At 42.5% G+C, this 16396-nt stretch overlaps 1 protein-coding gene across 2 annotated transcripts in view; it reads right to left on the bottom strand.

Annotated features, from left to right (window-relative positions):
• Cpne4 (copine 4) overlaps positions 1-16396 on the bottom strand; it is a 454614-nt gene that overhangs the window by 112675 nt on the left and 325543 nt on the right. For both annotated transcript variants that reach the window (XM_087563156.1, NM_001436538.1), the window contains 2 exon segments: positions 6038-6121; positions 901-990 (listed from right to left, as the gene is read on the bottom strand). In XM_087563156.1, the coding sequence (XP_087419282.1) occupies positions 901-990; positions 6038-6121 (174 nt within the window).

Genomic DNA, 16396 nt, shown 5'->3' with positions numbered 1-16396 from the left:
CAGCCCACTGGCCAAAGCAAATATCTCCAGGAAGAGATTTCTGGTATTTGGTCTGTTGTCTCTCTCTTATGATTCCTGACCCTCTCAGTGCATGATACTCAGCCCCCCAACTCCTATAGTGCTCAAGGCATTTGTGGTAGATTAAACAGAACGGTCCTAATTCCTACCACGGAGAGGTAGAATACATTGTGCTTCAATCAGGAATAGGCACAGTTTGGCTTCTAGGTTGTGGGGAAAGTAATTGAGTTCTTCAACTTGTGCTCAGAGGTCCTGCAGCTTCTGTTTTGGACTCTTGGAACCCACAGTTACTATACATAAAAGTCTAAGCTAGTGTGTATGATGACAAGAACTGACTCCCCCTGCCACATACACTGTATATGAGAGCCTGCAACCCCTAGTAGTCACCCCATTTATGGGCAGGAGACCATGAGTGTCTCACAGAGACCAAGAACACCTAGCCTAAGAACCACCTAGGTCGGCCCAACCCAGTTTGCCAGTGCACAGAGGTATAAGCTAAACACATTTACTATCTCAAACTACCACACTTCAGTGTGCATGTTGGGGGGAGAATAATATATTATGTAACAATAGATAGTTGGTGCAGAAATATTTTCCTTGCAGAAACTTTCAATTATACTCTGAAGTTATTACCACATTCTGTTTCTGAAATGCCCCAGGCGCTGTCTTTTGACACAATACACTAGGATTTATTTTTGGGCTATTATATGAGTGTCGATAGCTCTGGCAGAAGAAACGGCCTCCCTTTCTTCCATTACGATGCTAAAAGGTTGAGAGGGTTGGGAGAGTAGCCTAGAAAATTCTGTGTGCCCATGTTCGTGTGAGCGCAGAAGGGTGGTGCAATGCGTTTTCAGATTCACACCTCCCAGATATAGATCTAACCTTCAGCCTGCGGTCTGGATCTCCGCTGCAGAGAGAGTTCACCGATACTTTGAATGACTTCCAGGCTGGGCTTAAGTTATTCATCACAACCTGGGAAGAGAAAGACATGAACAGTGATGGGAAGAGGAAAGGCTTGACATTTTAATACTTCAACAGAAAAAACTACTTGAGAAGCCAGCGCAGTGTTTATGAAAAGGACAAGCATCTGGGACAGGTGACTTGATGAAACCTTGAGAGCGGTGGGTATTTTAAGAGTGGCCCTGAAGTAGGTGAAGTAGGTCATTATGGGCAAAACCACTGGAGTCCTGGGCCTGGATGTTGTTTCATGAATAAGGACAGTGACATTGCCCAGCATGTGGATATAGAAGATGGCCTCTTGTATATCTAAAGGTCTGGGGTTGAGGCAAGGCTGCCTCTGGCCACTGAAAAGGATTTCCCATTAATCCTATGACATGGATTCCTTTCCCTTGAGTCAGCAGAGGAAAAGGTATCTGTGAAGGGTGGAGGGATAGTGTTAAAGAATTGCCACCCCTAGCTGAGGGGCTATGAGCAGTTAATGGTTGCCAGGGCCAGTGGAGTCTATTAGCCTTGTGATATGGCCTCTGGTCAATTGTCCATGCTCCAGTAAACAACCCCAAAAGCGCGCTCATGTGAGCAGTCCTAGTTAAACTCAGCTGGTCACACAAACACGTAAGAAGATATCAACGTAGGAGGTGAACTTGCTGGGCATCCAGTGGAAGTGGAAGAGGGGCTAAGAGAGAGAAGTGAGAGGCAAATGAGCAAAATAAATGATATACATGTATGTATGTATATATGTATGTATGTATGGCATAGGTATATATATATATATATACTTATTGTTTACTATGTAAATATATATTATATAATGCACGTATTCATACATACATACATACATATATACATACATACATACATACATATATACATACACAGAGAGAGAAAGAGAGACAGAGCACTTTGGAAATCTGTGAGTTTTATCAGCTGGAATGTCTGGGAATTTTCTAGATGAAGAATATTAAATTTTGCATCAGCCCAACACCATCTCAGTTAGGAAATTTAGAAAGATATAACATAGCGATTCTTCAGATTATAAACTAAATCAGTAATATAGGAAATGTATTTAAAATCAGCTTACTAATCATGAACTTGGTTAAACACTGCCCAAGGGTCCATGAGGTTTTCCCGTCTTTGTTTTGTTTTGAATCATCCAGCTTGGTTTAGGGTGGATAAGCAGTTCCTTTGTACCAGCCAGGCATTTTAGAGTACAGGCTACCAGCGTGTGATTCCTGGATCAGTGGGTGCTGTGTGACTACAGACTTCTCGCAAATACAAATTCTGAGCTCCGCCGAGTCCTAGAAATGGCCACCTTTGAGGGAGATCTTTCATGTTATCTACTGAATGAAACCTAAGAGGACACCCAAATAAACTTAAACTATCAAATGAATTCTGCTGTGTTAATCTATGAACTTTTTAGGTAGAAGTCTTTGTGGATTTTGGTTTTGGAAAAAAATGATTCTGTTTCCAAATAGAGTAATTCTTTCATAAATGATTCCCATTTCTTCCTTATTATTACTGATTAGACCACGGGTTCATTACTAAACTTATTTAACATATTAAAATACAGAAACAATGTTCCTTTGTGAGTTTGTCTTGTCTCCTAATATCCTGGGCATGATCAAATTATTGTGAGAAGGGGAATTGGTTAATACATTCTGTGTTTATTTAGTCCTAATGTTAAGGAGTGAAGATGTTTGGCGAAATCAATAGCAGATCAAATTTTCAACTAAAAATTTGAAACCTATATACATGCACACATGAGGGTATGTGTGTGATCATGTGTTTGTGTTGGTACTTTTTCCAAGAGAATAACATTGCATGCTAATTTTGAAACTGCTGAGGAACCAAGAAGAACCATCAATTCTATATTGTTCACTCTGCTAGAATGTTTTGTAATCAACACTATTATGAGATTCCAAGAACTTCCCATCCCTGGGCCAAGGGACACACATTGCAGAGTTTCTTAGGAACACACACGCACAAAAAAAATTCCCAGTATCAACAACTGGAGGACACCTGACAGGAGTCATGGGAAGGAGGGTCTTAGCAGAGAAGAATCCAATAATAGCATGCTATTTATATCTCTTCTCCTTCTTCTACTGTTCACTGTCCACAGAAAATCATGAGTGGACACCACTGCACAGTCTTGTCCAAAGTTTGTCTTACCATTGGAATCTTTATACTAGAAAAAAAAAGTATTTGGTGATGGGAATAGGGGAACATTCACTGAGCCTTCCTACTCTTTTTTTAACAAGTAAAGAAAAAATTTTAATAGGGAATAGGCCACATACCAATATACCATTCTAACTTTGTGGTTTATCAGATAAAGTTGCATTTCCTTCTTAAATATCTTTTAGGGCACAATTTAAGACCAACAACATCAAAATAAATATATTTCTTAAAAATATAATTCATTCTTTTCACAATTCCCCAGATTTATTTAGCAGATTATTTTAATTGTACTTATTAACGATCCATAAATAGTCTAGAAATGATTTAACAATAGAATTAATACTGCACCTGCATGCAGAGGGTTAGATCCAGGATTGAGTCTTCTCTACCACCCAACAGCTATCCACTTAAGCACAAGGTTGTGCCTGAGACTTGACAATAATAAAGTAGTTACACCTTCTGTATTCATTTCCTGGGGCTGACTTCCTACCCTTTAAAATCTACTGAAGCGCACTTTTTACCCTTCAGTCAATTTCTAGGGACTGAAGTCCAATCATATTATGCTTCAGCATATGCATGATGCCCCGTTTATGTAGCCAATTCTATTCACTTACCTATTCTTTACTTAAGCACATATCTTGGTGCCAGCCATGCGCCCTATCACATCTACGACTGGCCCATCTGAGACTATTTAATTCCTGTCAATCTTAAGAATGGAGAACTCCCCTTTGACGTTTCAGGAAAACAGAATTGGATTGCCAAGGTGAAACGGTGGATTATGGTGTGCCACGGTCACCCGTGAAGACCGTGGCTGTACCCTCCCCCTTTCCTTTGCCATTGACACACACGTTCTTCTCTGAGCTTCAGGTCACCCAGCACAATTATTCTATTTCCTTCTCATAGAATTCCTCATGCTCTGGCTTGCCAATCTAACATAATAAAATAATAGAGATTGGAGTTGGTTGCAGTATGAACAGCTTTTCTTGTCATGGTAACAAAATAACTGACCGAAGCTACTAACGTAGGACGGGTTAATTTTGTCTTTGTAACAGGGAAAGCAAGGCTGGGGGAGCATAAGGTCACAGAGCTTGTGCAGTCAGAAAGCAGAGGGTGCGGGTGTAGGGGGAGGGAGGGCGAGGAGAAGGGAGGGGGAAAGATGGGGGGGGAGAGGAGTGCAGCACTATGCCTGCTCTCTCCTCTTTAGTCATTCTGAGACTCTAGTCCATGGCATTCTGCGGCTCACATCTGCTATGCATCTTTCCCACCACAGTCCATCCTCTCTGCAAGCGCCCCCATACACCTCCGAAGGTTTGGGTTTTTTTCCTCTAGGTGATTGTAAATCCCATCTGGTTGACTATCAAGATTAACCATCATAGGTATTGACTGTGAATTTGAGAGAGTTGTACCAGGCATTTAGGGTTGGGAGGCATAAGGATAAGAACCCGAAATAGTGTGGCTCTGAATTGTCTCCCATAGACTTGTATAATTGAACACTTTGCTCCTAGTCAATGGCATGTTTTGAAAGCCTGTGGAAACTTTGGGAAATACTACCTAGCTGGGAGACATTGACCACAAGGCAGGGCCCTGCCTCTGTCTCCTGATCCTTGAGATGTAATTAAGCTCCTCTTTAGGGTTCTGTGCCCTGGACGGTGCCACCCCAATGTCTGCCTCTTCTCCTCTGTGGGCAGAATTCCTTACAAGGACAAAAGCAAAGCTCCCATCCTTTCTGTTGCTTCTGCCATGTGTTTTGGGACAATGTTAAAACAGCAGTGAACAGGGAGCTGCTTGGAGGGAGAATGAGTGGGAAGGAACTCAGCTTGGCCCAGTGGTCATGAGAGCATGGCAGTGAGGTAGCTCACACGACAGTGCCAGGATAGGTACTTTCCCCGGGGAAGCAGATTGCCTTGCAAAATCAGGGAAGCTCAACCTCAGGTCCACCCTTTGCCAATTGTGAGACATGGGAAATGGTGTAACTGCCCCAAAGCCCAGGTGCTTTGCCTGGAAAGTGGGGAGAGTGGTATTTCTACTAAGGAATGAGAACTAAAATAATGCACATAGGTGGTTTCAGATAACTCTTCATTCCTAGTTGTCTCATTAAATGTCAGTTCACATCATAGTCAATGCCTTCTACATTCACTGTGTGTGTGTGTACATGCAGTTGCCTACCTGTTGCACACTAGGGGTGGAGGTCAGAGAACAACGTTTTAGGAGTCAGTTTGCTCCTCTCACCATGTGGGTTCTGGGGATCAAACTTAGATCACCACACTGGGCTACCTTGCTAGCTCTAGTACTCCTAATCTATTACAAATAAATCGCTGGTTGGCTGTGTTGGAAGTCAACTATAGGAAGTTGGATGTAGCGAGGAGATTTGTCTTCAAATTTATTAAATCAGAGTTAAAAACCCAAGCCAAAGATGTGGAGGATCATCTTAAGGAGAGAGGAGGTCTCTGTCTGTCTATAGGCAATAAGCTAACAGGAAAGGGGGATGGCCTATGGGCAACCCCAGACCAAGAACTACCAGCAATGGATGACAGTGAGGGCTGGAGGAATAGTCTTCCCTGAACAGGAGTCCTTCAATTGGCTTTCCAATACCAAGTGGTCAGCTCTGAAATCGTACGAGCAACAGGTTATGGACTAAGAAGACTTGAGCTCTATATTTAGGATATAACACACACACACACACACACACACACACAAACACACACACACACACACACACACACACACACCCCAGTTACAGAAAAAGAGGTCATAGACATGGAAGGGGTTGGAGAAAGGACAGAGAAAGTGGTATAATCATATTTTAACTTTTAAAAATTGAAGATCACTTGCAATCAATCATCTATGAGAGCACCGCTGGGCTGGAGGCAGAGCGTGCCCTGCTTACCTCTGTTCGGTGCACAAGCTGCTGAGTGGCGTCGTCGTTCATTCTGAATATTTCCAGGAAGGGGTCGGATTTACTGAAGAAATCCTAAAACAGATAAATGAAATTATGTGTTCTTTTATTCTTTTTTATCTCTCTCCTGCACATGATCTAGTCCTGACCACTGATTTGCTGGGGAAGGGAGACCAACTGGCCGTTTCTTTTTGGAAGATCAGCCTCATCTCCACCACCCTCTCCTCCTTGCCCAAAGGCAGTGTGGGCCACCATTTCTTCCTGTGTTCTTATCCTTCTGACCCACCCTTGCCTGGAACGTGCTGCATCAGAACTCCCAAGTTCTTTGTTATGTTTTTGCTAGGCTGAACTCTGAAGGATTCTTCACAGATGGATTCAAATGCCAGTTCCTTGAGAAGTCAGAAATCTGTTCTCAAACACGCTAACTATGGCTATTTCAGAGTCCATATCTGACCGCTGTAATGGCTGGATCGTTTATGCCTCTGCCTATTATCTGCTGCTTAGTTCTGCTTCTTGGTGTGTTTGTTAATTTTGATTAAATAAAACCCACATAAAGAAGATTACAAAGGTTTCAGATATGTCCTCCGCATCTATAAAGGCGCTAGAACAAGGGCAGTGCCTTGAATCTAGTCAGGATTAAGCTATTCAGACATTTGATTTCTTCAGAAGCTTTTAGTAAAACAGAATCCTTCTATTTCAGAGTTCTCCCTCCTTGGGTGCTGTCCTTGGAGAGTATTTATGGAGTAGGTCCTCCCTGTAGAGGACTCCCGATGTCTCTGTTGATCTCTGCTGTCCTGGCGTTAGATTCATTGTTCTCTTTCTCTGTTTCTGTTTGTTAATTAGTGAACACGTTGAGAGGCAAAGCCCCTCACACTGCTGTACCCCTTCCCTGAGCATCCCCCGTTCTCTTGGTGGCCCCAAATCTTCACCTTTTCTCTTCCTATTCCATAAGCCAATTGAATTTTGTGCTCACTTCTTGTTTTCTAGACACTTCTGGTAAACTTCACAGGCTCTACCCCCGTGCTATTTAAGGAACCTGTGAAGAGTGTCTGAGTTATCTCGGTGGCTTTTCTTCTCTGCTCAGTTTCTGGGTCCTTTCATCTTGGCTGCCTGAGAACCCACAGACAGATGTCCCTTGTATCTTTTTAGTGCTTATGGGTGCTTCTAGTGGGAGGAAAAGCCAATACAAACAGGTGCTCTACTGGCATCGGAACCTACGGGATCTACATCCTGCTTATAGCTTTTTATTTTTTTTAGCCCAGTAGTTGGTAAATTCTCAGAAGGGAGGAACTATGCCTTGCTTTCCCTTACACATTTACTGTTTTTCTTTCTCAGCTTTTACATAGTGTATATTTTCTTGTTATTTTACATAGTATATAAGTATTTAAATGGGGCATACATTTTACACTGTATACATTTTAGTGTTACCTGGTTGAAGGAACACATGCACGCATAAATATGGAAATGAATGACTGACTGAATGTCTAAATGAATGAATGAATGAATGAGCCCTTGGTATAGAACAGGGAGCTGCCTCTTCCATAGCCTCCCTCGCCACAACTCTTAACAGCCTCTCTCCCATCTAAAAATGTAACAGAACAGAATCAAATCTATATTTGCCCTAACAGTCATCAAGTTAACAATCCACCATCTGACATTTTATTTCCCTCTGGCTTCTACTTGTAAATTTCCCTTCTCTATCAATGTCTTCACTAGTCATCCTCACCCTGATCTGTAGGGTGTCTGGAGGCCATAAAGCCTTTGTGGTACATTAGGCTCCAAGGAACACCAGTACCTAGCTGTGCTCTCTGCCATCAAGTTTGGTAGGAAGATAAATATGAGAGTCCACATGACTAATACTAAACGAATGAGCAAGTGTGCAGGGATTCTCTAGAAAGTTAGGATGCATGGTCGATTTGACTGTAGAAAGTGGCTGTGAGGAAGCTGTGCTTCTACAGCAGGAATATCCCGAAAGAAGAAACATGGAGGGGTTAGAGGAAGAAGCATCATTTTACCATGTATGCAATGGGTAGGGGGGAGACAACTCTGGCAAACTTGGCTCGGTAGTAACAAGGGCCACTGAGGCTCAGGAGGTCTTTGCTATCCTGGAGAGAAAGCCCAGTGCCACCAAGGGACAGTGAGCAGGAAACGCAGCAAAACTGGCTCCGTCTGGACTATTAGTCTAAACAGCACTGAAGCACATACGGACACACAGTCTGGAAGCACACACAACTGCACAGGTTCGAGCTCAGTGGGGGCAAGTAGACACAGGGTGACCCACCCACCCAAGATGCTATTTGAAATGGATACCCATAGGCTAAGGGGAAAATCAATTCCAAAGGAGTGCTACTGGGTATATCAGCCTTCTACACTTCAGGGTAGGCCCATGCCCAGGAGTAGTTGCCCAACACAACAGACACTGAGGTTTGTTGATATTTCTCTCTCTTTCTCTCTCTCTCTCTCTCTCTCTCTCTCTCTCTCTCTCTCTCTCTCTCTGTGTGTGTGTGTGTGGTGTGTTTGTTGTTGTTTCATCTTATTTAGGCATGTTTTTGATCTTTTTTGTTTGTCTTCTTTTCCACTTTTAATGCTTATTATTGAATTAATTTATTTAGAGAGAGAACATGAAGCTTGGAGTTTAGTGCATTTGGATAGGAGGGGAGTTTGGGCAGGTAAAAACATGATCGAAATATATTTTCTGGGCCCCGAGCAGCCTGCTATCCCAGGTGGATCTCTACTCTCCCACCACCTCTCCTCCACCTCCATCAGACTCCTGAGCCATACAGACGGGAGCATGAGTCCTGAGAGGATCCACCCAGCAGCTGACTCAGGTACAGACACCCACCAAACAGTAGATGAAGCTTGGGGAGTCTTATGGAGGAATAGGAGGAAGGATTGCAGTCCTGAAGTGGGTAGGAACTCCACAGGAAGATCAACAGAGTCAACTAATCTGGAACCCCTGGGGCTTTCAGAAACAGAACTATAGAACTATGAACCAAAGAACTACCAAACAAAGAGCATACAGGGCTGGATCCCCACCCCCCACGTATAGCAGATGTGCAGCTTGGTCTTCATGTGGGTCCTGAACAACTGGAGCAGGGGTTATCCCAAAAGCTTGTGTGTGGGATATGTTCTTCTAGCTGGACTGCCTTGTGTGGCCTCAGTGGGAGAGGAAGCACCTAGCCCCTACTTCCCCAAGCCATCAACTGTCAATAGATCCTCAGCTCAGAGAGAGAGAGAGAGAGAGAGAGAGAGAGAGAGAGAGAGAGAGAGAGAGAGACCACACACCTTTCTTTAAGGGTGTGGTCCCATAGTCTGATAAATGGCCCTAAAATTGAACTCAGTTGAGACTTGAAGTGCCATGGTGGTGGGATAACTAGAGGGACTCCCATTCACTAAGACTAGAAGGGGAGGGAGAGGGGAAGGTTTGTGGGAGGGGTGACCAGGAGGGGGGCAACGAGTGGGATGTAAAGTGAATAAGTAAAAAAAATTAAGTTAAATTAAAAACCAAAAGAATTCAGTTTATATAAGACCAAGGAAAACTCTCTGTATTGTGCATTCTACACAATTTCAGCACTAAAAATAATTTACATCATTTTCTACAGTTATTTCACAAGTCTTTAAAAATAACTCATTACTATCTAATGGTTAGACTGTGGTAGACAGAAAAGCAATTAGCATTGTGTTGTTTATGAATTTAAAATAAGCAAATAAACTTTGATTGATAAAAATACATTTTATGAAAAATTGCTTAAGTACAAACATTTAAAAAAGAATATTAGCCTAGAAATTTTGCGGAACACCCTAGAAAGAAAAGACAGGCAGGGGAGAACTACCATCTCTGCGGCATCCCTCCCCATCCAACCTGAGAATCGAGTATGGCCCTTTTCTCTCAATGTCTGAAGGTAAGAGAGGACCACAGCCTTCCTCTTACCAGGGGCCCAGGTTTCTACCTCCCTCATTAGCCCACCCCACACACCTCGCCTCATCCCTGAATGGCCCACTTGTTTCCCAGACACACTTGTAGCTCATCCCCATGCTCCTGTCAAGGCATTTGCCTCTCAGCCTATTTCCGTATCTATATACTTCTAAAAATATTGTCGCCGCCTCTCTTCCCTCTTCCCTTCTGGATGTGGACCACATTAGCTTGTTTCTGGATGCCTGTGGGTTCCAGCTTTGCCTCTATAAATAGATCACTGGCCCCTCAGGGGATGTTTGTGAATTATACTTAAGAATTGCTGACCACCATGGAAGAACCCTATCAATTACTCTCTTTTTTCCTCTTTATTAAAAATTTAAGACATTTCTTCTTATTGATTTTTACTTAAAATGGAAAAAAGTAGAAAAATATAAGTTAAAAACAGGAAGATAGGGAAAATAACTCCACAAAACCCATCTGTAACTGGGTGTTTGGAATCCCAAGTTTGTATTGCTAATTTCTGTTCTGAAAACCCAGAAGACAGAAGCTGGTGGGAGGCGTCACAGAACAATGTAGCTCTCAGACGTCAATAGAGAAGTTTCTTTTGGGCAGTGGATGGTAGTCAGTACAGAACTCCTAACTAGTCAGAGGGTGGAGAATTAAAAGTCTGTGGGAGGCTCAGCCACAAATGGGCACCTGTGTCACACTCTTCTCCAGGTTCAGGGACCATGGTGGAAGGAGAGGAGAGGTGGGGAAAGTCAGAGGTCAGGGACGACCAGAGTAAAACAGCATTTGAGCACAAGTGGAACTCTATACTTAAGAACCTGCAGAAGCTGTGGTTGCCTGCACAAAGCCTGCCTAAGATCTAGCCAGTCAGTCATTTAGCATGGAGGAGGAAGGGGCCTATAAGCTCTCTCTCTCTCTCTCTCTCTCTCTCTCTCTCTCTCTCTCTCTCTCTCTCTCTCTCTCTGAGCTGAGGATCTATTGACAGTTGACGACTTGGGGAAGTAGGGGCATAGATTGTTTTCTTTAAGGGTGTGGTCGCATAGTCTGATAAATGGCCAGACAAATTGAACTCAGTTGATTATTAAAAAGACACACACACACACACACACACACACACACACACTCACAGGGTGGGGGTGGGGTCAGGGGAGATTGGGATGAGTGGATCCAGGAGGAATTAGGGGGTGGCTATGATAAAAATGCATCATATATATGAGTGAAATTCTCAATGAAGTAATAAAAATACTACATTACAAGAAACAAATTGGTGGGAGGCAATAGGTTTATTCAAGACTTCCGGGTTTCAAATCTACCTCAGTGGTCCAAAGTGTTGTAGAGCAGGTTCTTCCTAGACTAAAGCCTTCTGTCTTAGAGGGAGGCTCATTAAAACAGCAGGATATCGTAAGACAAAATGTTTACAGGGAGGTGACAAACAGGAGGTGAAACATTCCATCCTGCAGAAAAGCTTGTTAAGCTCAAGAAGTAAACAATTCAAAATAGAGTCAGGAAGTTCCAGAAATTGAGCAAATTCACTAGACCCCCATCCCTTCCCAAGAGTAAGGATTGAGGTTTGCTGAGAGATAGTCTCAGATAAACTTAGCTGTCAAGAAGAGGCTCGGGCTTGGAAGAAGCCAAGACTAGCAGAACTATCTAGACAAGTGTCAGAGCAGCCGAGCCACCTGGAAAAGACACCCTCCAACCTGTTGAGTTTTCTGCAGGTTGTACAGTACAGTGCATTCCAGGAGCTGTCACTCATGCTAGGTGGGCTTTAGTGATACAGACTTCTTTGAATCATTTCTTCAATCATTTCTTCTCTAGAAAATAACCTTTCACCCATATTCCTGTAAATAACCCCAGTACAACCACATGCAAACACACACACACACACACACACACTCTCTCTCTCTCTCTCTCTCTCACACACACACACACACACACACACACACACACACACACACACACACTGAGACCATAGTATGATCAAATATCCTACAAACAAGGGGTAAAGGGAGGGAGAGAGAAACAAGATAAATGAGTAAAAACATAATAACCAACAAAATGTTCTGGACATTTTTCTATATTACAATTGAAATGAATATATTATGATTTTCCCAAATATCAGGAGTAGTTTGGTAAATCTAGATATACTCTACTATATAATTTGGTATTCTGTCACTTTCACTTGGACACATGCTTAAGTGTTCTACTTTATCTCACTTTTAGAAAACACCATTCAGGGTATGAATGGGAATTCCTGGACAGAAGCTATGTCTGCCAAGGATGCTTGACTAATTAGAACTTCAGTGATGTGTGAGAGGTGGGAATGTTGTTAATCCAGAGCCAAAGTATCCAGAAGCTGTCTTTCACCCCATTTAATAGTCACGATCTTCTCTCCTCTGTACATGACCTAACATCTTTTGTGACTATAAGGTAGAGCTTTAGGAATATATGAACGGATCTTCAGTTCTGCCAACCAGAGGGCTAAGTAAGACTGCTGTCCGATAGCATCTGAGGCCAATAGAAGACCCCCCCCCCCTAATTTGCTGTAACTGCCTACCTGATGTACCTGACAATGTGGCTGAAAAGTGTTTTATTTCACACACTTTTAAATTCGGGTGCTATAAAAAGTTTACGAAATGGCTCTCTCTTGAAGCATGGTATTTGGGGAAAGACCTAAACCTGTGCTCCAGGCCCTGGTCCTTCATATTTAGCTCCAGAACAAACCATGTCTGTCATTCCCATGACACAGGATCTGTTTCTTTAACTGACAATGGTTAGCATCAGGATGCTGTGAGCAAATCAGAGCGTAAAAGGGGAAAGGAGAGTTAGATGTGGTCTTTGGATTCATTCATCTGAAAATCTAATACACTCTATGTGCTTTAGCGTTAATCTCGAATCCAGACCCCATCACATCTGCTCTGGATGATGCTGAGCAGTGCCGCAGTCTCTATTTTCCACCCCTCATGAGAAGAACATTGGTCTTTCTCTATAGCAGAGTGGGAAGAGTAGAAAGAGCTGTTGCATGAGTCTGTCACATGTTAAACTTGCTGGCTTCTAGGACTTATGAATGAAAAACAGAAGTCACGCAAATACTGGGAAGAGCTATTCAAATATGAGGACAGTGATCATTAGGACTATGTTTGATTGGTGGATGTGAAATCATTCAAAAGCAGTTCAAAAAAAATTATCCATGCAGATCCTCATAGCTTCTGAATCACACCCCTGGGCACAACTGTTTGCTCACCATAATCTGAACTCTAGTTTTCTTTACATTAAAGTGATCCTGGAGATGGTTCACGGCAATGAAGGTGAATGAATCAGGCTGATTAGACGAGTTTTGCTATAGCGAACCATGTAATATTCTATAGGCCATACTACTATGGTCTATCTTCCAGTATGAAAGCAATCTGCTTAAGGGAGAGGGTGGAATAATAATTACTAAAGACTGGGGAGGAGGGAGAGGTAGGTAGAAAGAGGAAAGAAAACACAGAGGGAAGTCAGCTCTAGTGTTCTGGAACAGGGTGGGGTGACTATGAAATTTGTGGTATTTTTCAAGAACTATAAAGGAAGACCTAAGAGTTCCCAATAAATATCAACAACAAATGTTTGAGGAGTTGAAAACATTAATTTCCATAATGTGCTCATTACACGTTGAGTGTATATATCAGATTATCATACAAGTATTTGTCCATTTAAAAAATAGAGAAGATGTTCCACATCCATAACACAGATAGCCTAGAACACATCCATACTTCTATCTGTTCTTTTCACAATCGCAAGGACATCAAACTGGCCCACATGTCTATGAATTGATGAACAGACGGTGAAAGTGAGGCACAGATAATCAATGGAATTCTGTTTAGTCATGAACATACACGAAGCTGGGAAATTTGCAGGAAACTGGATGGAACTGGAAACAGCGTATCAACCCAAGCAGTCCAGGATCAGATAGATAAATGCCATATACTTTCTCTTCTTTGTGACGCCTAGCTTCTGAGCATTAAGTGTGTGTATACATGTGGATAAAGGCTAGAAACTAGAAAGGGCCCATGGCAAAAGGAAGGGGTGTATACTAGGGATTAAAAAGGTACAGAGGAGGACAGGGGGAGCAGGATATGTGGGTGCATGGAAGAAGGGAGTCAGCTACAACCAAACATGCATGAAAAAAACCACGTGGAATCTGTTACTTAGCAAATACATTCTTTAAAGGTATATATATTTTAAAGAAACAGGAAGAAAAGTGAACAGCACATATCTACAGCAGCAGTCTTTGAACAAGAACACTGATTCCAAGAAGAACTGGGAGAAAGAGGTTGCCCTATCCAGACTCCATGGTTAGTTAGCTTTGGGTCTGTGGGCAAAGCTCCCTGTGTTCTGTGTGGAAGTCAGAAATACAAATGCCCAGCTTTGGAAATACAGTCAGCATCTCAGGGATTGTGTAGTTGAGGGACTTGACCCATGATGCATTGGGATGGCTCAGTAACCATAATTTTCCCATCATTTCTGCTGACTGGGCCCCCATTTCCAGGCAGCATACTCAAGAACCATGATACTATAGGACAGCAAGTAGGGGCTTCATATCACGGTAAAGACGGAGTCAGCCAACTATGATACGAGAGATGAATATAGCCATTGTTTTTATGAATAAAGTTTTATTGGGCCACTGCCACGCCCCGCCATTTATGCTTCATCTATGTCTGTTTTCATGCCTCAAGGCACAGCCCAGTGATAGGGACGGAGAGCATATGGCTTGCAGAGCCCACAATACTCACCATCTGGTCCCTCACAGGAAAAGTTTGACAACCTCTATTTTAGAGACACATTTGCTTCGTCATCTATCACTCCATCGAGCGAGGCTCATGAAACTGTTCAAATACAGTCTATAATGACAACCTTCACAGACATGGAGGCCAATAGAAAATGCAGCGTCCCTACAGCAGCGTGGATACTTTCTCAGGGGAGGGAGGAGAAGGAGCATCCTGTTAGCTTTTATGTTCCAAAGCAGTTAACACATGTATGCCTACCTGTTAGGCGAACTGCCAACTGCCTACTAATATAATGAATGCGTGCTAATATAGCCAAAGAAGCTGTAAAGCTCTCTCTCTGATAAATGAGTTGCATAGACATTGGATAAATAAGATATACCCTTCACAAATGTAATTTATTTCACTTGGCTCGCTCTTAATGACAAATGCCTGTCAGACTTCAAAGATTTCAACCTTTGGTAGATAGGGGCTGCTCGGTTGAGCAGCATAAAGAGAGCTGAAAAGTAACTTTCTGCCAAGAAGAATGGACAGATTTCTTTTATCACTGTGGTTTACAAAAGCCCTTAGCACTCCCTGGTGGACCCCCACTACAATGGTTCCCAAACATTTGGTTTTGAGATTCCTTTATATTCCTCAAAAGTATTGGGGACTGGCCAGACTTTTTGCGTGGACTGTATTAGTTAGTAAGCGTCATGCTATAAAACTTACACCTTGAAAAATATTCACTTGGCATATTAATTTTTTAATGACAAAACCCACAAAGGGTAATAAAGTAACATTTAATCGGAAAAATAAATGTATTTTCCAAATTCAAGAAGCTAGTGAGGAGAGTATTACTAAGGTTCGTTCACAGCAACTCAGTGACCTCAATGACAGGGAGAGGAGCTTGGGTTCTCACATGTGCTCCTGTACTCAAGGAGGTTCGGTCACCCTCCAGAACACCTCATTGTTCAGGAGTGAGAAAGTGAGAATGAAGAGAGAAAAGCCATCTTAGTGTTACTATGGAAACAGGTTTAGGGATTCTTGTGGAAGGGGGCAGGGATACTGCACCTCCCTTTGACAACTGTTGACCTCCATATATATTCCAGTCTCCTTCACCTGACTTTCTGATTCACTGAACCAAGGTTCCTATCACCTGAAAATAACCTTAGCTTCAGATATGAACCAGGAACTTCACTGGGTCACTCTCTGTCCCTGATTTTCATTTGTTTGTTTGCTTGGTTTGGCTTGTGTGTGTGTGTGTGTGTGTGTGTGTGTGTGTGTGTGTGTGTGTGTGTGTGTATGTGTGTGTGTGTGTGTGTGTGTGTGTGTGTGTGTGTACTTGTTGCTTTAGGTAAATCATTTCACATATCAGAATCTCGATTTACCATCTATCAAAGAAGGCAAGTGGACAGAGCAGTGTGTTTTTAACCTGCGGTGTTTAAATACTGGCAGGTTACCAGAGTTACTAGAGGCCCTGGGGATTCAGATTTTCTGCAACTTGTATGAACTGGATACAGACCATTTCCATCATGTATTCATGCTGTAGTTTTTAAATGCATGCAGAATTCAGTTACTTTAATGCTAGTCGCTAATATAATAAAATCTAAGAACTTATTTGTCTGATAGATGCTTTTAGTCATTGATTTTTAGTCAGTGAACATATTTGATGACCACATAAGT

The sequence above is a fragment of the Rattus norvegicus genome, chromosome 8 (genome assembly GCF_021556685.1).
Source record: "Rattus norvegicus strain SHRSP/BbbUtx chromosome 8, alternate assembly SHRSP_T2T, whole genome shotgun sequence".
Classification (NCBI taxonomy): domain Eukaryota; kingdom Metazoa; phylum Chordata; class Mammalia; order Rodentia; family Muridae; genus Rattus; species Rattus norvegicus.
Note: the sequence above shows the minus strand (reverse complement) of the source record. Positions and strands in the feature narration are given on the sequence as shown.